The sequence below is a fragment of the Lepisosteus oculatus genome, chromosome 2 (genome assembly GCF_040954835.1).
Source record: "Lepisosteus oculatus isolate fLepOcu1 chromosome 2, fLepOcu1.hap2, whole genome shotgun sequence".
In the NCBI taxonomy this organism is placed as follows: Eukaryota; Metazoa; Chordata; class Actinopteri; order Semionotiformes; family Lepisosteidae; genus Lepisosteus; species Lepisosteus oculatus.
The window spans coordinates 37,963,625-37,987,784 of NC_090697.1; the positions used below are offsets into that span (position 1 = coordinate 37,963,625).

Genomic DNA, 24,160 nt, shown 5'->3' on the forward strand with positions numbered 1-24,160 from the left:
AACAGCATCTCCTGTGACTTGCTGCACACTTGCATGATTGTAGTAATTTCACCAAGACACACACTGCTCCTCCAGTCAGTGCTAAATGTTCTGTGAGGGACAACTTGTCAAAAGACAATCTGCAGGTGAGCAAATAGGAGGAACACATCTACATGTCTCATTTTCTTTCAAGGACATACAGGAATCACCATCACAGAACTGAAGCTTAAACAAACAACTGGTAATTCTAAATTGCATGACTATAGAGTAAAACAATTCCACATTTTTAGAAGGTTTTCCATTATACAGGTTTTGAATCTGTATACAAAAACAAAATACCTTCTGATCAGCTCTGCATAAAATGTTTGTCCAAAGAGGTAAAAAAATACCTTAAATGCAAAAGATTTTAATGTTCTGCTCATACAGAGTAAAATTTTAAAGGAAGATTAAAAGTACATACATCGTCATCTTGACTGGGGGATAATTTGGAAGGAACTTTTGATGTTGCTGCCTGAAAAAATAAATAAAACATCTTTTAGACATTAAAAGTTCAAGAAGAACAAACCAAATGGCAAACGACTATAAAAGATATAAAATACTAGGTTACACACCCATGTAAAAAAGTGCATAAAATCCCATACAGAAAAACAAACAGTGACATCCACAGAGAGAATAAAGCAATTGACTAAACAGAATTTGGTTGCCTGTAGTTGTGTAACATATACTGTTATGTAAAGTAAACTAAACAATAATACATAAACTTGCATTCTGTGGGATTATATACAGTGCCTATAGAATGTCTACACAATATAGATAGAATACCAAAATAGATTTTGTGGCCTAACAGCCTTAAATCAAGACACAATAAATCAGAATTTGTTTTACCTTTATTTAAACATTGTAACATAAAAGATATGTCACATAAGTGAAAAGCATATACAAAGTCTTACATCTTTTTCAGCCTCTGAAATCACAGCCACAAAGTTGTCAGGGAAGACACCCTCTTTACCATGGAGCTCTCCTTTCCACCAACCTGGTTCTCCTGTGCTCTAAAAAAACAAAAAACGACCAAAACAAACATTCAGGTTATAAAACGGGAGAAAAGCACTTAAAGTTCATACCAAAGTTTTCTAATTTGTTTGACAGATGATCTTGAAGAAGCTCATTGGGTTGGCATTATCAGTACAGTACCTTTAAACATTCTGAATAACTCAATCAGGTTTCCTTACTTGTCCCTTTTCAAAAATTCCAAAAACTCCTCTGCAAAAATCCCATTAAGTATGCTCCTTTAAGCAATTCAATTTTCAAAATTATATTAACCGTTGATACAAATACATTTGAACAAATGCCACTCTGTTGATTTGTAAATATTTGTGACATTGCAAAAAAATGAAATATTCCACAATGGGTGTGTTGCAGAAATCTGCTAGGTTTGTGTATCTCATGGTATAAGTGGAGTTATTTATATTCCAGAGACATGACATGGGGGGGGACAAATTTAGTCTGGAAAGTATTAATGAGAACTACATAATGTTTTCTTGCTAATATGGAAATATTACGAGTAGTGCAAATAGAATGAAAATGTCGGGAAATACAAAAGATAATTTTTGCTAGCCAAATGCTAAACTTGTAATTTACAATTTATGCTGAATGTCAAATATAGCAAAATAGCAACTGCAACTGTACCATAAAAGACTTCTACACAAACTTCAAACTACACAAAAACATGCTTTAGAAGATACGATTCAGCTATTATTCTGAAATAAACATTTAATCAACCAAGAGGGATGGCAACTGATATCAAAGAGAACTAATAATTTTTTTAACAAATATATAGTCTCAAATAGAACCTTAAAAAGAATAATGATTTTGTTCAATAAATCTGCTCCTAGATTTATTTAGATTACATGCATTTATGTAAATAACAGTCCTTGGTCAAATAGCTCAGGCATAATAGATAACATAAAATAGTTATTTTATTATATCAGTTGAACTGTGCAGCAATGTTGAAAGTCACCTAAAAAGTCCACAAGGACAGGAGTTTCACTTTACTGTCAACTAATAGTAGTTGGTATTTGAGGTTAAAAAGTTGTTTTCAATATTGCTCTACAAAAGTATCTACTTGTAAATAATTTATGTGTATGACTGTAATCTTTAACAGTGATTTGTGTTAGTCAAAAGTATTCCTGTGAAAACTACTGCAATAAACTAAGATCAATGGCGTGAGAACTGCACAACACAATGCCCAGCTTCACAAAGTAGAAAAACAACCATAACAGGGGTTAGCAGGAAGGTACTAAACAATAAGCAAATCATGTCATCAGGAAGCATCCACAGGTGAAAGTTATTTACAGGAAACTTTGCCGTAAGAAACCTAAGCAGAAATGGATTGAGGTTTGACAGTTTTTGCTACAATAGAAGATGTATACAAAGTTCATCATGCAAAGATGATTTAAAAATTATAGATTTCCAAACTGTATTAAATCTCAATGGATATATGTATATAGTTGGCAATGAAGTGAACCAAAACAACCTGCGACAGTCAAAGGCCAGACAAAAGTGCACAGTTCATATTCAGTACTTCAGACAAGTCACTGAGCAGATGTACTACCCATCTGATTTTAACAGCCTGTTGAATCTCATCAACAATTCTGTAATTACTTGGTTTGTAATGAAATATGATGGATAATCATTAAGATCAATAAACTAACTTGACAAAAATGTAACAATATGCTGTGTATGATTATCACAATACTTACCAGAGCAGATAACAGCGCAGCTACAGAAAATACAGCTTATTGTTTTAATAATGACCTATTGGAAGAATTTGATGCTAAAGATTCAGTAGGTAGGTTTTTTACTTATGACTGAAGAATAAAGTGGTTCAAGATTATGAATGTTTGCAGTGCACCACTACTTACTCTCTATGTGAAACATACATTAGGGAACAACATTCAACTGGCTATTCAAAACCTATGTGAAAGTACATAATACTGGAACCCAGGTGAAACTATCTTAAAACTTAGGCACATATATAGCATGTCAGCATTTTATATTGTTTATAGAAAATTACTCAAAAGAAAATTTAGAATTTAAGAAATTTAGAAAGATAATTATTTTATTGGGTGTTTCTTTCATGCCACATGATATTCACATGTATGTGTCCATAAATATCTAGTTACTAGGACCTTCTCAAGCCAAATTATCTTAAAAATTGTCACTGCAATATTAGTGAAAGACAAACGACAAATTGTATTTACATTTTAAAAAAAGACAAGAAAAAGATTAACGTGCGTCAATTTAACATTTTTGTTCATTTCATTCTGGTATGTGTTGATATTTTAGCACCCATTTTGCTACAGAATCTGTAGAATAGCTGACGAAGACAGATTATTGTATCACTTCTTCAAAGGAGAAACTAAAAATAATCTAACCTAAAAAGCACTAGGTTATTTTTTGTGTAATAGCCACATAGCATTTCACGGAAATGTTAGGTAAAATACGACACACATAATTCAAAATAACATGTTCCTGTTCACTTTCGAGACTCTTATCAAGGTAGCTGATGCTCAATTTCTAGACCAAGACAAAGCACTGAAATTTCAGAAACCAGACATTCATGAGTAAATGTGATACTCTGCAAAAAGATAATAATGAGGTGTGTGTCCTTACCTTGTTCAGTATCAGTATAATGTCACCCTCTTTTAGGCTCAGTTCATCTTCATTTGTTGAATCAAAAGGAAATAAGACCTTGCAATATTCTTTTAAAAAATAAAGAAAAACTGTGGGTTTTCATCTGAAAGATCATAAAAATTAAAACAAACATCCTTCACAGACTTTAAAGATGCAGTTTAATATATTTGATTCTATTTACACAATAATTAAACAGTCATAGGGTTTATGCTTTATGTTCCATCTTGTCTATGAAAAACTGTGAAGACATATTGTAAATGCCATTCTCCATCATATCACTGCGCTTGAAATGTACTGTAAACGGAGAACCCATATCAGAATCTTCACGGAAGAAATCTGGTAGACTAAAAGGAACTCTAACTGCAAAAGGCCTTCAGAAGAAAGTAAAATTTAAATGGTTTTTAAAACCTATGTCAATTACATAAAATTCTGATGATAATTTTAATTATTTGAATATTATTAGATTTAACTGGTTACATTTTCATACATACAAACGAACTGCAGCTGGCTTTTCAGACCTGCTAGATATTTCTAGGAATATAATGAAGGATGAAAATCCATGCATCTTATTAATGACTAAGATAAAGGACACAGGATTTTTTTCATACTGCTAATTATTGTACTGACTGATTTCAATCAAGCCTAGTATTACAAATCATCTTCTAGAAACGCCTTTATAGCAATTTCATATGTTTTGTTTCAGCAACTGCAGACCATAACATCTCAAGATGGCTCTTCTACTTTAACATAAATAACGAAGTATGGAAAATTCAGGGAATTTTACTACTATGCATATAGCTTCCTTTGACAATGAAGTATGACTTTGCCACACTGGAAGTAATGCATGCAATGCAGGGCATAGCAGACATGAAGTAAAGTGTACTGCTAATGTCTCTTAAGTAGCAGTAGCTGATGTCTAGGATTGCTTAGTAAGACAAACACAGATGCATACAGAAAAAGCTTAGCAATAGATCAATGATAAGATATTTAAACCAAGAACCAAATCCAACAGCTTCATACAGATTTTCAAATCAATCTAAAAAGGTTAGTAAGACCAAGTTAAACTTCCTCACATACTACACTTACCTTTAATTTTGTTATCCCCTTCTACTTTAACTGACTCTGTCATACTCAAATGGGCAGGCTTTGCAGCAGATGGCAATGATGGGAGTGGCTACAATGAAGCAAATCACAGGTGGATTTACTAACACAACAAAATCATGCCACATTAATACTGGTATAGCTTGTATGGAATCGAATTTAAAACTTCCACCAAGGCAAAAAAAACAAGATGAAAAAACAGGATGCCACATCAGGTGAAGGTGAAAAATAATCAATGACTGATACACTATTCTTCACATGCTAATAATACTCAGAGCTATTTCGCTATAATCACAATTTGTTAAAGCCATGGAAGAATATGTTATGGAACAGAGTTGCTGGTAACTGTCAGTAAGTCATTTTGGGCAAAAAGCAAAAAGGAGCCAAGTGTAGTGAGTGAAAAGACATGTTACATGCTGAGGCTGTCAAAAAACAATTTAGATTTTCAATCTGCAACCAATTCACAAGTTTTGCACTAGTCTAAAAAAAATCAGGCAGCTGGGCGATAAACTGACTCATGCGTTTAGAGCTGTTCTAAAACTAAAGGTTTTTTTTTAGCTTCTCGGGTTCTATGATAAGAAAAGAGCACTTTCAATCTGAATGAACAACAATTTACACATAGAAACAAAGACGACATACATTTTATAAATAATAAAATGTGTCAAATAAACCAATACATCACTATTTAATTAAAAGTTTCAGAGTAGAACCAGCTATATCCAAATCAAAGCTTGTTCATCATCCACTGACTTTGTACCACGAAGATGTCTTGTTGGGGCAGGATGAGAGAAGTATGTAGTGTGCACGCAAGTGTCAGGAACATGACCACAAGTGACAGCTAGATGGTTAGAAATGTGAAAATCTCTTCACCTGCTTTCTGTGGCTGCTGTGTCGAATATTTTTTGGCAAAAAAAAATCAAATTTTGTCGCAGAACTTGTCATTTCTGAGAAAACCGCAGGTAGAATTTTCGTTTATGTAGGTCTCGAAGATTCTTTTGGTTAAGTTTGGTTTGGACAAGCGGTGGTCACAGTCACATGATTAGGTCACTGCCTTGTTCCCAGGGTCTTGGCTTGGTAAGCATTACAAACTAAATGTCAGCAACTTTTAAGTCATATTTCCAGGACATTTGAAGGTGGCTATTGGTCATGATTTCATCAGGTGTAGCAGGTATCCTCACATGACATATTCCTCATTGGTAGTTTATTCAGTTCCACCGGTGGATTTCACACCACTTGAACAATTACAATGTAGATTACTTCTTTTAAATACATACTCATGTCTGAAAGTTTGTTCCACATCTTTGAGAAGGCAAAGACAACTTTTCATAGGAACTTTTGTTACACTTCCATTATAGAAACAAAACCAACATAAAAAATAAGGCTCTAAAGTAAAGTAGAAAAGCCCAATAATAAACAATTCCTTCTAAAAATAAAATGGAATTGACTAAGACAGGGCAAAACAGGACAGTTAAAGTTTGTCTCCCCGCACTGCCTTAACACATAATGAAATGGTGTTCTTTAAATGTACTAAACCTATCATTATTATGCATCATTATGTTTTAGAATGAATATATGACTCAGCCTGTATTTGCAGCGCAACAGATTCTCTGAGCAGAAAACCAAAATATTTAAGCATAATTAGTAACATAAGACAGCTACTTAAGCAAGGTTTGGATCCTGTCTTGTGAGGCTCCAGGGCTTGCACTGTTTTATTTTAATTATATATGGGACATCTGTATAACTAGGTGCAGTGAATTAGATAATTGCATTGCTATTTTGACGAAATCAGCTCTGGTAAACTTAATTCTACTCTATTCAGTTTCCACTCAAATGTGAACAGAGCTTTTAAAAGTGACAAAAAGTACACATTATGTTCACTGGTTGCTCTTAATTTATGTACTAATTAATTCATTAAGTAGCAAAATGGTGCAAATGTGATACTCCACAGAACATATATAGAGTAAATTATCAGTGTGCCTTACATCTGTAGTAACCATTAAAATACAGTATATAAGAAATACAAAACTGTATTTCTGCTTAAATCACATTAAAAAATCTCTATAGAAAAAACATTATCAGCCCACAACACTGTTAATTTTATAACTGTAGAATAAACAAAAACTGGTCGAATGAAAGTTAAATTAAGCAGTCTACTCACAAAGTTCTCATTTGTCAGACTTTTTCAGCTTAACTCAATGCACTTTTTATTCACTTACCTTTTCTGACTTCTTTTCTTCAGACTCAGAGCTGGGCAATCGGACTTTTAGTTTCACCGACCCCTCTTTGAATATATCTCCAAAACCTACTCCTCTGACTTTTTTGGGCTGCGCTACAACTCCATTATCAGACACCGGAGAGGCAAGTGGAGAGACTGGGGTGCCAGCTACGAGGCTGTCTTTACTGGTGTTCTCTGCAGAGACACAGTAAGACAACACTGATTAAAAAGTCAAACTTACAGCATTACATGTCTAACCACATACCACATCTGACGAGAGAGGCTTCAGAGGAAGTTAAAAAAAATAATGTGAGAAGTCTTTAAGCAGAGCCATGATCACAGCATTCCTGCTTAAGGCAAAAGGGAAGAGTTTACTTCATAACTACAATTATTACATTTGTCATGACGCGTCTTGTAATGTCTTCCAGGGAAAAATCCACAGGACAACAGGAGCTGGACTAAAAAAATGAAACATTTGCATAAATGAGGGATACCAGGTATATTGGAAGCAAAAGCTTCCACACTGTCCTGTCTCACAGGCTAATTAAATAACACTCTAGTAAGGTCAGGGTCAGATATTGGGCAGGCTTGGTTCCTGGCAATAATGGCTAGCATGGTGCCAGGAGGAGACCCCTTTGTAATGCAAGACATCTTAAACTGCAAACGAAAACAGCAAGCAACTGTTTATCAACTGACTGAAAAGTTCTACTTTGGGTGCCAGCATTCATTAAAAATAATGAGCTGAGAACACCACAGATTAGCATACCATAGTCAAGCTGCTGCACACAAACTGCACATCACACATTGCAATGCACACTTGCAAGTCTACTGGTACAAAAAGCACAAATTACCAAGCAGTGGAGAAATGGTCAGGTGAATCATTCTTCACCATGTTCCTCATAAACAGACAAGTACACATACAACACTGTTCTCTACAGCCTGTAAAGGGCTCTGGTGTTGCTGTAATGCTGTGGAGTGCATTTTCCCAGCACAATTTGGGTTTCACTCATTAGATAGCAAGGTCAATGCTAATCATGACTTAATGGAAGAAGCTGACTGTCTTCACCCCATGCTGTACTACCTCTTTCCTGCCAGGAGGGGTGTCTTCCAGGGTGACTCCTGCATCCAGCATGACACTGATGTTATCCTTATGTCATGGCCTTTTCGATCACTAGATGTAACCCAGTCGAGTTCTTATGGGAGATTCTAGAATGACATCCTGAGACAACATTTTCTACCTCCATTAACGAGGTGCAAGATGACTTTCTCATGAAAGAATGGCTTCACATCCCTCCATCAGAATTTCAGACACTGGCAGAATAGCTGGTAGACTCTATATTCTCTATAGCATATTAAGCCCTTAAAGACATGACAAGTAACTCTTTACCAGTCCCACTTCATTGAAAGTTTTTAATTTGTGTTTTTCAGCCTTAAAAAGGTTCTAATTAGGGAGCTCTAGGTAGATGTGAATTATGACTAATTTATTACACATTTCCAAAGCTATTGATCAGGCACCATATATCAAAACTATCAAATAAGAAAAAAAATAGAACTTTATCAAGTAAGTAGAACCGGAAGATAAACCTCATTGCTCTCCAGAATATTTCTATAAAAACTGAAGAATTCGTTTAAAAAAAATGAATGTGTCATTTCAAAGTAAAATCACACTTGCAAATGTTTAGGGTCGCTTGATGTTCCATATTTTGAAATCCAAATATATACTTCATAACAAAGATTAATATTAATCAAAACTTGAATATTGAAACTGGACACTTATGGATGAAAGACATTAAATATCTGAAAAAACACCAAAGAAAAATTAAAAACTATAGTATATGTATAAAACACTAACATTCAATAGGAACAGGAAACCTAAACTGTCTGTATGCAATACTATTGGTTCACATACTTTCAGAATTAATACACCTGTCTCTTTAAGGTTCCTCGGTTTGAATTTTAAGCAAACATTCAACTATGAAGACCAAGACGTTTTCTAAACAACTCAGTGCTAAAATTTTAGAATAGCACAGATCAGGAGAAGGGTATAAAAAAAAATCAATGGAATGTCTTCCATTTGAGTGCGGTTTTAATCAATGAGTGGAAGCTGTACTGTACCACCCAAACACTGCAAAGATTAGATCTTCAAACTGAGCAGCCAGGCAAGTCATAGCAAGAGTAGCAAGAAGAAAAACTTCACACAGTCTGCAGTCTGCGTGCGTCCTAAAGCCCCAGTATAGTGTTGGGGACACTATGCTGCAAAAAGGGCACCATCCTTTGGCTGAGACGTAGAACCGAGATCCTGAATCTCCATTGTCACTAAAAATCCCAGGGCATTTCTCAAAAAGAGCAGTGGTTTTACCGCATTGTCCTGGCCAAATTTCCCCTTGTCCTTTACTTGAGCCTTGAGTGTAGTGTCTAGAAACGTGCTACATAAGGATTATAATTTACATTATAATCATTTACAGGAATTTAACACTTCAAATACTCTGTAACACAATTAAGTGATACTGCAGATGTGCCAATAGGTCTTCCGATCAGACCAGACAAAATTGCAATTTTCTGGTTCAAAGATTTATGCCTGGCACATCAATCAATGCCATCACTGCTGTCATTGCTGCTTGTTACTGGGTTACGTCTCATCAGTATGGGCTGGTATGCTAAAGGTCTAAAATGTTTGAAGATACCATTTTCATCAGGACAATGACCCAAAGCAAAAGGCCAAACTTACAGTGGAGTGCCTTACCAAAAAGAAGTAAATGCTCTTAAATAGCACATTATAAGTACTGACTTGAATGCGACAGAAAATCTGTGGTATGATGTAAACACTGTTGCCCACCAATGATACCCAACCAACATGAAAGAGCTTCAGCAGACTCCAAAGTGAAATGGGAGAAATGCACTGGTGTGCAAAGTTGACGAAGACTTATCCAAAAAAGAGTTGCAGCTCTAAATGCTGCTGAAGGCGATTCCACCATATACTGACTCAGGGAAGGGAAAACTTATGAAATCAAATGTAACAGAATTTCAGGCAAGTAATGCAGAATGGTAAGACTCTCAAGAAATAAAATACAATACTGATCAACCCCAGTTGAGGAGATTTAGAAAATTAAAAAAAGCAGTTTAGAATATGCTTAGAATCGGCAGCTTCATAATTCTTGTGAGGAAAAACAGCAAAATATTCATTCTGAGATAGGCTCAGAGTGAAATAGGAGCAAAACGTTATCCCTTGTGTATTTGATATGAGTCTGTGTATTATCAGCAGAGGGTGTGTAATGCTGCCAGGGTCTGCACAGGCACGGTGCTTTAAGAGAGCTACTTCATATGTGTGAGTACAGCAAATGCATTAACAACAGCAGGTAAGCAGCTGCATTTTGTGTAAGGCAAGTTTCATCACTCTTAGTATTTGTAAAGTTGCAGGTGCCCTGGGAAGGAAGAGTAACAGCAGGAATCTCAGAAGACATGGGTTGAAGAAATGGTCATGATCTTATTTGAACGAACTCCTGAAGGAGGCCGTAAAAGAACAGCAAAATAACATCTCATATTTAAAGAGACATCCCATTTCAAAGTAAGAGAACAAGGCTGTCTGTGAAGACCGCTGTGTGAGTTATGTGAGATTTTGTCATTTATGTGAGTAATGTGAGAACCAGAGAGTAGGTGTGTAGTAGAGAGCCCCTAGAAATACGAAGTACTGTGTAATGAAAAGGGCTTATCTGGCTACTGACCTCTGACTGTATGCATGCAATGAAGACGGTGAGATCTGGACACCGGTGGAAAAGCATTCGCCTGGATACTAGCCTCTGGCAGTGAGTGGTCCAGAGAAAAGGGGTATCAGAGTAGGACCCTCACTATATAAATGCAAAACACGAAGTGGCAAGTTGCACTAGTAAAAACTGAACGAGACAGCGAAGACCGGGAGAAAATGCATCAGAAGCTATGAGTAATGCTAGTTGTGTGTAGAGGCAGTGGTGGCAGGGCACGATAGAGGTGCATTATCAGCTGCCAGTGTATGGCCTAGGGTACGAGGTTGAGTTTTTATTTGAGTGTTGTAAATCTAGGGCATAGAACTGAAGTGCTGGAGACTGAGTGTGTTGTGAGTGTGAGACTCAGCCTGTTGACACAGAGTGTAGACATCAGCCTTGGAAACCGACCTAGAAGTCCGAGTGCTGACTGGTTGAGAGTGAGAGAACCGGTAGCCACTGCTGAGTGAGACTTACAGCAGGGAGAGGTAGGATCCGAATAAGAGAGGGAGCAGGAGGCTCCATATGTGGTGTTTAGGAGTGGTAAAGGCTCCTAGAGGAAAATGGGCATATGAGTAGAAGACTCTGAGCCTGAAAGTTTGCAAGCCAAGAACTCGGAGAAACAGTGCTTATATGCCTTTTGTCCTGGTTACTCCGATGAGGGGGTATCTGTGATCACCACTCTCATTCTCACTAAAGGAAAAGTGGTAAAAAGGTTTTATTAATTTGCCGTGCTGGGTGTGTTATACATTCAGGGTCATACCTGATCCATGCATACATAAAATAAAGCATAATAAAAGATCCCATTAGAACAAGATGTCACACAACAAAAGTATTTGATATTTCTTTGCAAATTTGCAGGACATTTTTTTCACTCAAAGTTTCAACACTCAAGTTTGATTTAAAAAATATTCACTTTAAATATTATATTTACATAACTAGAAACTGACAGAAATGTTAACATTACTGTAATTAAATAAAATGGCATATTATATTAAGGGGGTTAATACGTCAGCAAAGCACTGTACATGTTCTTCATGATTATAAACCTTCCATTTATTTATTTTTTTTAATTTATAAATCCACACATCATATCCTTCTTTTGTGCTGATTTGCCATAATTGGTAAGTTTTATTTCAGTGTCATTCAGTTTATTTTCAATGCACATGCTTCATATTGTGTGAGTGCCCCTGTACATCACCAAATTAGCTGGGAACAAAAAATGCTATCTTGATTAAACACTTTTACTTTCCAAAGCATCACAGCAATACATGACCAACTGTAATATCAGTCCATTTTCTAACCACTCTATCCAATACAGAGTCACAGGGGAGCAAGCAACATGTGCAAGGCAGGATACACCTTGGACGAGACGCCAGTCTATCGTAGGGCATACACAAATACAAGCATGCAATCACTCACACCAGGGACAGTTTTCCCAGAACCCAATCAACCTATCAGTATGTCAATGGACTGTGGGGAAAAAAACAACACAAATGTGAGAAGAGCACATAAACTCCACACAGACAGCACCCCAGGTCTAGAACTGAACCCAGGGCCATAATAATAATAATAATAATAATAATAATAACATCATATTAAAGACTATACATTTGTTAATTTAAGAAAAAATACATGCGTACCTGACTCATCTGAAACATCATTCATCTCATTATCTTCGGTTGGTTCTATTTCTTTCACAAAATTAGATGGAAACAATCCTGATTTTCCATTCATTGTTCCACTCCACCAGCCCTCTTCAACCTGAAAAAAAGTTTTTATAGAACCATATAAAATCCACACTCAAGGCAATATTACCACTCTCCTGTTTCTAAAATACGATTGGTAACTCATTCAGTAGATTGGAATAAAATCTTTAGAAATATATTGTATTACTTTCTATAGCTTAACTAAAAATATATACCACATACACATATACCACAGAGTTTGTGGTAACAACATGACATTTCTCTGGTACTGCTTGCAAAAAGCTCATAAATTACTGTTTTGAACTTAAAAGGTCTGCTAAGTGGAATACCATAGTGAGGATGACTTTGAAGGCAAAACATTTGAAATATTTTTACAATAAGCAGATATAATCACAAGTAACTTCTGCTTTGAACATGATCAGTCAGACCTTTACTGATGGTCTCAAAATTGTAACCAAAGCAACAGTTGTGCTATTTTTCTTTTTTCTCAAGAACAGAGCTCGGTAAAACAGTCTTCATTTAAAATTAAGTAATGCTGAGCTTACTGTTCTGTTGACAATTGCCCTTGCGTTTCATTTTTAAAAAAAGTTTTAAAAAAGTACTTTAAAAAAAGGCCAGTGTACAATTATCATAATATTTCAGAATCAAACTTCTCCATTTTTATTACCAACAGGGTTACAATCCTCAAAATTAAATACTGGACAATTTACAGAATGGTTTATGTTTGTGTAAAAACAAAAACTAAACCTGGAAGTTTGAAATATATTAGTTTCATGGTATGTGCTTCATTTACTATGAAGAGCTGTATATGAGAAACTGATTAATACACTCTAAAATAAATCTTATATTACATTGTGTAACAAAACATACTACTGATTAATAGTTATGTTAACACTAATAGTGGCAAAATCGCAAAATATTCCATCTTAGTATATTTATTTTGGTCTTCTTCCTCAGTTACAACACAGAACTTGGGACACTAGCCTGTACTTCTACCCAGTCACCTTTATCATTATACTTACAAGATAACAGTTGTTCTTTCAGTAGTATATCTTAAGGTATAGCACTTCATCCTGTGACTAAACTACCTTCACATTAAAGACATTCATTTTTGTATTCTAGAAAAATAAAATGCATCCGTGAATAATTCTAATGTAAAAAACCCGGTACACTTTAAAACAACTTCACAAGAGCACTGAATAAACTAGTGCACTACAACAAACAGATGTGTCACAAGCCCACTTGAGACTAACTCATAAAAAAAGATACCTCTTCATTTATATCAATGACATCTCCCATTTTCAGTTCTAGCTCATCTTCATTCTGAGGAAAGTACTCAAAAAGAGCTCTGCATTGTCGCTTCTTTGATTCTGTAAATAAAAAAAATGAGTGAATACTACTAATAATAATTGCTTACACTTATATAGCGCTTTTCTGGACACTCCACTCAAAGGGCTTTACAGGTAATGGGGACTCCCCTCCACCACCACCAATGTGCAGCATCCACCTGGATGATATAACGGCAGCCATAGTGCACCAGAACGCTCCCCACACATCAGCTATCAGTGAGGAGGAGAGCAGAGTAATGGAGCCAATTCATAGATGGGGATTATTAGGAATTCATGGTTGGTAAGGGCCAATGGGAAATTTGGCGAGGATGCCGGGGTTACACACTTATTCTTTTTTTATAAAAGCTCTAGGATTTTTAATGACCACAAACAATCAGGACCTCGGTTTTACGTCTCATCCGAAGGACTTTACATTTAAGTGTCCCTGTCACTATACTGGGGCATTAGGACTCACATGGACCGCAGGGTGAGCGCCCCCTGCTGGCCCCACTAACACCTCTTCCAGCAGTAACCTTAGGTTTTCCCAGGAGGTCTCCCATCCAGGTACTGACCAGGCTGTTTAGCTTCAGTGGGTTCCTAGTTGTGAGTTGCAGAGTGATATGGCTGCTGAATACTAGATCACCCAGTCCTTGCAGAACTAATTCCAATATACAACAGTGATGTCAAAGTCTGTTACACCTATTGGTATTGTTTAGAACTATTTGGAAAACATACCTTTCAGGAAATACACACCCAAAGCAATTCTTAAGCTGACAAACTATTAATTCTCAGTCCATAAGCCACTGGCCTCAGTTGACATTTCAGCAAGTCAGTCCACAGTAAAGACACACCTCTTTAATCAAACACAGCTGTACAGTACATGAACACTGAGAAAGTCTAGCACACAGAACAAAAAATGTTGTTAAACTTGACTCATACTCAGAACTAAACTGCAGGCACCGTGGTTTAAGTTTTAAACTTTACAAAGCCTGTACAAACTGAAGTAAGGTTTTATTAATGTAAAGTTATTGAAGTTAAATTAATGTTTTTTGGTTTCAGTTAAGAATAATAATTTCGATAAATTACAGAAAACATAACATTATTCAGGAAGAAGGAAATGACTGATCACCTTAAGAACATACACATACATTTATAAGAATGTCTTCTTCTTATATACATAATCAGGACTATAAATATAAATTTTGTATAATCAAATTTCAGTACATTAAAAAATATTTATTTCAACAACCATTTGCATTCTTTTAATTTTTGTTATATCAAAACCAAAAAATAAAAAATGAAATATTTTAGGATAAAAAAGCCATTGAATTCAAGCTTAAACTACACTTTAGAAGGGTTTGTTAAACAAATTTTGAAAAATTTTACTTTAACAAACTAACACAAAAAATGTTTTCCATAAGTTGTGTTGTAGTTAAATACATTAGCAGCCTATGAACATACAGAATAAAAAAGTAAATATACAGCACAACAAAGAATTACTAGTATATGTAAAATGTAAATCAAACTATTTCCACAATTATGAAAATTCAATCTATTTCCATATCTTTTGTGGTCATTATTTCAGTGTTAGTAAGATTTCTCAGTTAGCACTTCCTTGTCTTTAGTTTAACTCTCCAAATAAAAATTAATTGTGGTTTTTTATCTTTTAACGTGCGCCTCCTTTTTAAACAGAATTTTTTTGCTCTATTACTATTGTGCAATATCTGCATTATTTTCTGAACTTTATTTTGTCCTTTGTGTCAGAACTAACCTTTTTGAAATGAAGCAACACCAGGAAACACTTTTACATGACATATACTCTATCTGTTAAAATCAGACACAGTAGAAAGATCTAAACTTTTTACTAAAGAAAGTATTGACGACAGTTACATAAAGATCTAAACAGTTTATACATTTGTCCAAAAAACACAGACTTTCGTCATTTTTAAGGCAATGGAGCATAATTTAACTCCCAAAGTAAAATATTGGGAGGAGCGATTATAACCTTTTGACAGGAAAACTTGAAAATGTTTAGAAGTGTCAATGATGCAAAAACCAATGTTAATGTCTTAAGGAAGTAGAAGTCTTACTTTCAAAGGGGAAAAGGGAAGCAAATCTATAAAGAGATGCACAACTTGCTGCAATGTAATTTTCTGCTTTGCTGTTCCTGTTTTTGCTACTGCAAGTCAACTGCAAGGTTTAGAAATCTACTTTTCCTTGTAGCTTTCAATTTATTGATCAGACAGGCTAGACCTCTGTTCAGACACTTTCCTGACTTGTCTATAAAAAAGAAGCTGCTTTCAAATATTTTTTTTCTATGTAGAAATGATGAATAAATGGTTGAACCACTGACTTATAGCCCCAGCAACAATTGCTACTTATCCATGTTAAAACTCATCTTTGATATCGTAGCTCTCAGTATTAGCACTTAATTTAATCGATGACGTTTGATGAGTTTATCACAGTTTATTTTCATCTCCCTTCCTGGTGCTCCTGTTTGCTTCCTCATGCTTTTGTATAATCTGCAAGTTTAACTACATACACAACTACATCAGAGTCTCAATCAATGGCATTGATAAATTGTATCGTAATCAAGGATTACTGGTAATCGGACTATGACAGAAGTATCAATTTTTCATAGCTTAAAATGAAAATGTATCTTTTTATCTGTAGCTTATCAACATTACCTAAGAAATAAAAATGTCACCCTTAAAGAACAGATTTAGTTCTGTAGTTCAGCTGTAGTTACTTACTCCTTCTGAAACTCCTGGGGTTTGACTGTGGTTGGAATCCGCCCGCTGGAAAACCGTAAGTGCTCATCCTCTGTACAAGACTGGCCACATTGCCTGACGATCTCTCTCTCCTAACTGGCCTCAATTCATCTTTAGATTCTGTCTCTTTCTTTATCTCCTTTAAGAAAACAAAGGAACAAAAACAGTTTTGAATCTGTTCAAGAAATATCTAAATGCTAATATACAATATTATACAGATGCACACTTTCTTTCACAAATTGAATATGTGCCACATACTCCATCTAAACCAGGCTCAAGATAAAAGAGAAATCTTTTTTTATATCAACCAAAGATAACTTTTCTATTCTTACAAGACTATATCTGTAAAATGGCAGGTGCCACTACTTTAAAGCTTTCTTTACTATAAAACTTTGAAGCTTTGAAAGCTGTTTTAAGATTTAAAGGGATCAGCTTGTTATACTTCAGCGTTTTCAATGCACAGTATTTTGTTTTCCACTTTTGTTACTGAAGTCAACATGGGATCAATTTCACAGTGACAGACAGCCATACCCTCAACAGAAAATATGTAAATCAGCTAAAAAAATTAAAACAAAATAAAAATCTACACTTGTAATCTAATATATATACAGGGTGTTAAGTTTTTTGGAAAGTCATTTTATTTTTTTCTTTCATCACATTTTCAGAAGCTCTCAGAAAAGACAGCAAATTTTATCATGTGTTTGAATTCTGTTATATTTTAATTTCAAACACACTCATCTACTGGAATGTCTATCCTTAAATCATCTATTTTCTGTTAGGAACTACAGGCGGTGGACAAAATAGTGTAAACGCCTAATGAAAAGGGACAAGTATTTTGAAGTACATCACAATTAAAAAGGATTCTACACATATATTTCAATACTAATCATCCATATGTTTCCTTTATAAAATCTCTTGCACACTAAAGTGTTAGTTTTAAGTTTCTAATGCAACAAATCTAAGGTATGAAAGAGGTCAAGTAGTTGGTGCCTGAATTGCAGGTGAGTCTGTAAAAGAAACAGCAAAATTATTTACTGTGTAATTTGGAACAGTTTCATAAATCATGACAACATATACCAAACGAGGGAAAACAGCATCAGGAAAGAGGAACAGTGGTCGCAAGTCAAAGCTCACTAACAAGGTCAGACCGTCACTTAATAGGATAGTTGTTAAAAACCACAAACCAACAGACTCAAAAATTACCACAGAACTGAATCTACACATCCTGACAGTCTCAACAAAAACTATGTGGTAAGCTTCAAAAAGCTGATATTTTTGATAGGGACGTTTAAGCAGCAGGAGAAAGTAATATGGCTCGATGAGTTGTCTTTTACTCTTTTTTATAAGTCCGGATGGGTTTATGTTTGGTAGAATTATGGCCAAGGATTACAAAAACATTTTAGGTGACCAAGTACAACCAATGATGCAAACATTTCCTCAGGATATCCAAGAAGATAACACTCTCATACACACTGATGCTCACCAGTGTGTCACTATGCCACCCTTATGTATGCATGGTTTTAGAAAAATAAACCATCAAGATTTTGAAAGATAATTATATGTTTATTTATAATTAATTAATAATTATTGAGAGATTGCAATACATGCATGTGGTTCCGAGTGCTACATACACTAGACCACCAACTGACTGAGGTTATGGGACATAGGTGAACTGCAGATATAGTCTGTTGAATTATCCCTGCTACAAAACTGCAAAAGAAAAAGGACCCTTTATGCACTGTTTACTTTAAGATATACCTGTAATATCTTACAGTAAAATGTCACCCTTTCTACCTACCTAGAGAATTTTCATCTATCATTATGCCTATGGTGTATATTACACCCTGGGGGATGACTGTTTCCTCACAAAAACAGTTTGCTTTTTCCCCCAACCTGGGCACGATCTAAGGCATTTAAATCTGGCAATCTGGACTTTTATAAGAAAGCGAGGTATGACCTGCGGAGAGCTATCAGGGACACTAAAAGGCAATACCCTAACAAGATAGAAATACAAGCTGCCTCTGCTGATGTGTGCCAAATGTGGTGGGGGTATTCAGACAATAACAAACCATAAAGCTAAAATAAGCAGTGTTACATCCCACGTGATTTCTCTCTCCTGGATGAGCTGAATGCCTTTTAGCCGTGGTGTGAGAAGGGAATCCAGTGCTCCCAGCTGCTGATGATACAGCCATGTCTATCACGGGAAGTTTCAGACGGGTGAACACACAGAAGGTGACTGGCCCATACGGCGTTGCTGGACGGGTCCTTAACTCCTGTGCAGACCAGTTGGCCGGGTTTTTTACGGATATTTTTATTCTTTCACTTTTACAACTTTTCGTTCCCAGGTTTTTTTTTTAAGAAAACTACCATTATTCCATAGCCAAAGAAAAATACTGCGACCTGATTTAATGATTACAGATTGGTCGCACTCACATCCACCATAATGAAATGCTTTGAAAGGCTGGTCATGAGGCACATTAACACAATGGAGTGCCCAGCCCATCACTGGAGTACAGCTTCCCTCTGTTTCAGACATTTTTACTTTGATCTCTCTGTCACTGTTCTCAAAGGGTTTCTCAACTCCCACAGCAGAAAGACAACAGAAACGAAACCCATCCTGAAACTAGGTTCACACCTTTCCTCTTCTCTCAATGACAGGCTTATTTTCATGTCATCTTCTTTCTCTTTTCTGTCATCTATCTTCTCGTGTCATCTTCTCTCCACTTTGCACTTCCTGAGTGGCCTCTCTGCCTCTCCCCTCTCCCTCCTCCTCCACTTTTCCAGTTTTTGGTCTCCTATGCTATTTAATCTTTGCCATCTACCCTGTCTTTCTCACACCTGAAGAAGGCTCCATAGCCGAAACATTGTATTTCCTTTCTTTTCAGTATGGAATAAACCCGTAACCTGGGTAACGCAGCCACCTACTTGAACTATTTTAACTACTCGCGGTCTCAGAAAGGCCGGATGTATCGCTAAGGGTATCAGTGATCTTGGTTTCTCATTTTTCTCCCCCCTTCCCTCTGGTAAGCATTATAGGAGCATAAAGGCACGAACATCCAGATTCAGAAACAGTTTCTTCCCACAAGCCATCAGATTATTGAACTATACCCCTACCACTGGTCCACACTGATGTTTTTTTTTCTAAGATGCATGTTATTTATCTTGTTTTTGTTGCTGCCGCTGTTCTGTGTTTATGTTTTTGGTGTTTCCTTAATGTCTTTGTATTGGAGCATTCATGCAAATAAGCATTTCACTGCACTTGTGCATATGACAATAAACTGAACTGAACTGCCTATCAAGAGTGCAAACTTCATGCCACCAATGTTAGATACTGCACAAAATCATTGCACAGTCTTTCGCTTTCTGGGGATGAGCAGTTAATAGTAAGTGCTCAAAATATATTTTTTAAATGTATTATGCTAAACACAGCACAATACATAACACTGGTATTAACAACAGACATTACTCTTCTTTCTGTGCAAATGATCTTTGTTAAAACAATGTATGCATTAACAAAATGTGTACATAAGAAAACAAATCGATAGATGGTTTGGCACAGAAAGAAAAACAAAATCCTATTAAATTTTATGCTGGAGTTAACAACAGCAGAGACATTTTAGGAATTCTTAAATTTAAAGAGCACCGAAACCTGCCTAAGGTATTTCCAAAACAAAAGCAACAAAACAAGCAAGGCAATAGAATAGTTTTACATCACAAGAATGCCATCTTGTGGCTAAAAGACGTCTAAATCTTATGCAGACAAAAACAGATATAATAATAATAATAATAATAATAATAATAATAATAATAATGTTTCTTTATTAACCCTATACAATTTCTTGCATTAGGAATTCGTCTTTTCGCATACCCCAGCTTTTCTCCATGGAGACACAGACACACAGGCAGGGAGAGAAGCTTGGGGTCAGAGCGCAGGGTCTGCCATTGTACGGCGCCCCTGGAGCAGTTAGGGTTAAGGGCCTTGCTCAGGGGCCCAAGGGACCTGGCTCTGCTCCTCTGCCAGCTGTGGGATTTGAACCGGCAACCTTCCAGTCACAGGCACAGATCCTTAGCCACCGCTCCGCCCATATGGAAATGTTTTTGCCAGAGGGAAGATGCATCAGGGTATCAACAGGAAATAAAAAAACAGACATATACAGTGGGTATACCACCCCCTTTCAAAATTTGTACCTTTTGTTGTATTAAACTCTGAAAAGAAAAACAAACGAAATTAGGCTTTTTTATTTTTATTCCATTTTTACTTACACACAGTAACTCACATTAGCCAAGTGAAAATAAAATTCTAAAACAGTCTGAAAATTAATTAATATTACAACAATAAAATACCTTATTTGGATAAGCGAACACCCCCCTTACAATTGCATTTGTAAATCACCTTACACACAACAAACTAATTGGCTCCCACCTGTGATCAATTGTGCTTATTTTGATTAGTTCAGAATAAAAACAGCTGTTTCTAGACGATTCCACTGCTTGGAAGTGCATTTCAAAGAAAAGAATCCACTATGGGCAAAAAAGTGCTTTAAAAAAAACATCAAGATAAAGTTGTGGAAAGGAGATGGTATAAAGTCAGGAGATGGGTATCCCATGGAGCAGTCAAGACCGTTATTAAGAACTGGAAGGCGTATGGCAGACCTTGCCTAGATCAGGCCGTCCCTCCAAACTGGATGACTGAGCAAGTAGGAGACTGATCAGAGAGGCTACCAAGAGGCCGGTGGCAACTTTGAACGAGCTACAGGCCTTTTTGACAAAGACTGGTCATTGTGTGCATATGACAACAATATCACAAGCGCTCCCCAAATCTGGCCTGTATGGGAGGGTGGCAAGAAAAAAGCCACTCCTTAAAAAAGCCACATCAAGTCTCGTTTATGTTTTGCTAAAAAGCACCTTAAAGATTCTGTGGCCAAGTTGCAAAAGGTGCTGTGGTCAGATGAGACCAAAATTGAACTTTCTGGCCGGAATGCAAAATGGTACGTCTGGCAAAAACCGAATATATCTTACCATCCAAAGAACACCATGCCTACAGTAAAGCATGGTGATGGTAGCATCCTGTTGTGGGGGTGTTTCTCTTCAGCTGGGACACGAAGGTGAATATTCTTGAGTGGCCTAGTCAGAGCCCCGACCTAAATCCCATCGAAAATCTTTGGAATGACTTGAAGAGGGTAGTCCATCAATGGTCACCATGCAGTTTGACTAAGCTTTAACAATTCTGTAAAGAGGAACGGGGACATATTCCTCCCTCTAGGTGTGCAAAGTTGGTAGAGATGCATCTAAACAGACTCAAGGCTGTAATTCAAGCAAAAGGTCCTCCCACTAAGTATTAACTCAGGGGGGTATTCTCTTATCCAACCCAGTTATTCTACTTTTTTTTCCAGAAATTTTGCTTTCTTTTTTCGCTTGGATGTTGCAAGGTACAATTTGGAAATAAAACTAGAAAAGGTCAGATTTTATTTTTGGGCTTTAGGTGAACATTTTGAAAGGAGGTGGTGACTTTCTATACCCTCTGTAATTGCTCTAAAATATACACTACCTGTCAAAGTATAAATTACAATTCATTTCCTTAACAATTATTCCATTTCCCTGCCTTTTAAGAGATCACTTACTACAAAATACAAAACTGACATTTACAAAAAAACTCTGATAATCCAACAGATACTGTATACTGCTGGAGAGAATTTCTGCTGGGTTTACTTATCCCTTGCTGCATTTCTGTATTACGCACAGAACCTGTCCCTGAAGAACAAAATTCAGTACTGCACTTTGTAATTTCATATTGTAACCTGTGTTTCTCTCTGCCAACTCATCAGCCACAGCAGCCAGGGCAAGAAGCCAGAACTTCTGGAGCAGGACGAAAGCCAGGTTGATTTCACTTGACAAGAATCTCACAAGAATGTACAAAAAGGAGCTTGGAATTTAATACAGTGCCAGGTCTAATACAAACAAAGCTGCAGTGCATTGCATAGAAGCTAACACAATTCAATCTGATATTGAAATTGGGTCAAGAACCAAATCAATAACATTTAATTCTAATTATGATCAATCATAAAAGTGTAAACTGTCAATGTCTTCCCCCCATTAATTAGCAATAAATAATTGCTACACCAAAAATAATATTTATTTTAAAACAAAATTGCTTGAAAAAAGAAAAAAAACATTAGAAGTACATTACAGTTTACTACTTATCAACAGATAAATAAACTAAGGTAGGTGTAAAACTGAATCATAGTCACTGCTGCTGTGCTTATTGAGAAACGAATGCATAATACAGCAAGCATATACCATTGTCATCCCATTGCATTTAATCAGCAGCCTTTCCAAATTACCAAACAATTTGATTTTGTTTAAAGTTTATCTAAAAGGTAGGTTGGCTTTGGATCGCCTGTGATCTATGATAACTTTTTTAAAAGTCTGTGCAGTGGAACTAGACTACAATCTTGCTATTAATATTAACTACAGTCATAGCTCTGGATACAGAAAAACACAAACAGAATGAATACCCAGTGTTCTAAAAAAAACATAGGAATAGAGCAAATGGATAAGGGATTTTATTCTTCCATTAAAAAGATTGCCCATGCATTTCTACTTTTATCTCTGAATACATCTGGATGATAAAAACGTGTTTAGGTCATTCATATGTTTTATTTTCTGCATATATTATGGATGTTCATTTTGGCACAAAGCAACTGATGTTCTGTACAAGTATGCCAAGTCCAGATGGTTATGCTTTTAAAAATTAACGGTCTTTTATTTTCCCAACAATTCAAATCATGTGCTAAATATATAGTGGAAATTTACACCGCACATTACAACTCCTTTCCTGTTGAATTGCTGAAAATGCTTTTTGTTAACGGCCTTATACTGTGCACTTTATGCAAAACAGACTTTGCTTAGGGAATTAAGGAACTGGATGGATTTACTTAAAAATGATTTAAAAAGAAATACTTCAGCTTTAGGAACAACATATATAGGCAAGGGAATAAAACTAATGAGCACAAATGAGCACTGTACTCAAAGGTGGCAGTCCATTGGCAGTGGTAACCCTTACTACTCAATAATGCCTTACTACTCAATAATGCCTCCATTGCATGCCATTTACCACTTTGGACATTGTTTTCACTGTTCTGCACTGCACAGACACTGTATCATGTGCCCTTCTTGCTGTTTATTTGATTTTTTCAATTTTACTTGAATGATTTCTTTTTATATTTCTGTTATGTACTGTTTGGCAAGTTGCCCCAGATAAGAGTACCTATTAAGCAAACCAATAATAATACTAATGTTTTCTACTGGAAATGGAGAAACATACAAAACAAATATTACAGTAAAATATACAGAAAAATATCTAATTACCTAACAATACATGTTTTAAATTCCAAAGAGCCAGTACACACTCATTACACAGTACCTACTAACATCAGAAAGACACAAATTATAAAAAATCAAATGAGAATGTGTTAAAATCAAGTCTCGCTAAAACCTTTTTCCCCTCTCAGGACTACCAGTCATGATGACACACTGACATGTCGTGAGGTCATGACATATGTCATGATGCAGATTCTGTGTACTACAACACAACTAATGTTAAGCTAATGACTGAAGTGGTGTATAT

General features: G+C 35.9%; 1 protein-coding gene across 2 annotated transcripts in view; it reads right to left on the reverse strand.

Annotated features, from left to right (window-relative positions):
* The window catches only part of cd2ap (CD2-associated protein), an 87,512-nt gene that overhangs the window by 45,081 nt on the left and 18,271 nt on the right, over positions 1-24,160 (reverse strand). For both annotated transcript variants that reach the window (XM_015350762.2, XM_069178650.1), the window contains 8 exons: positions 16,516-16,672; positions 13,704-13,804; positions 12,369-12,489; positions 6,990-7,183; positions 4,759-4,846; positions 3,652-3,740; positions 930-1,028; positions 440-490 (listed from right to left, as the gene is read on the reverse strand). In XM_015350762.2, the coding sequence (XP_015206248.1) occupies positions 440-490; positions 930-1,028; positions 3,652-3,740; positions 4,759-4,846; positions 6,990-7,183; positions 12,369-12,489; positions 13,704-13,804; positions 16,516-16,672 (900 nt within the window). The remainder of the gene's footprint in view (positions 1-439; positions 491-929; positions 1,029-3,651; positions 3,741-4,758; positions 4,847-6,989; positions 7,184-12,368; positions 12,490-13,703; positions 13,805-16,515; positions 16,673-24,160) is intronic.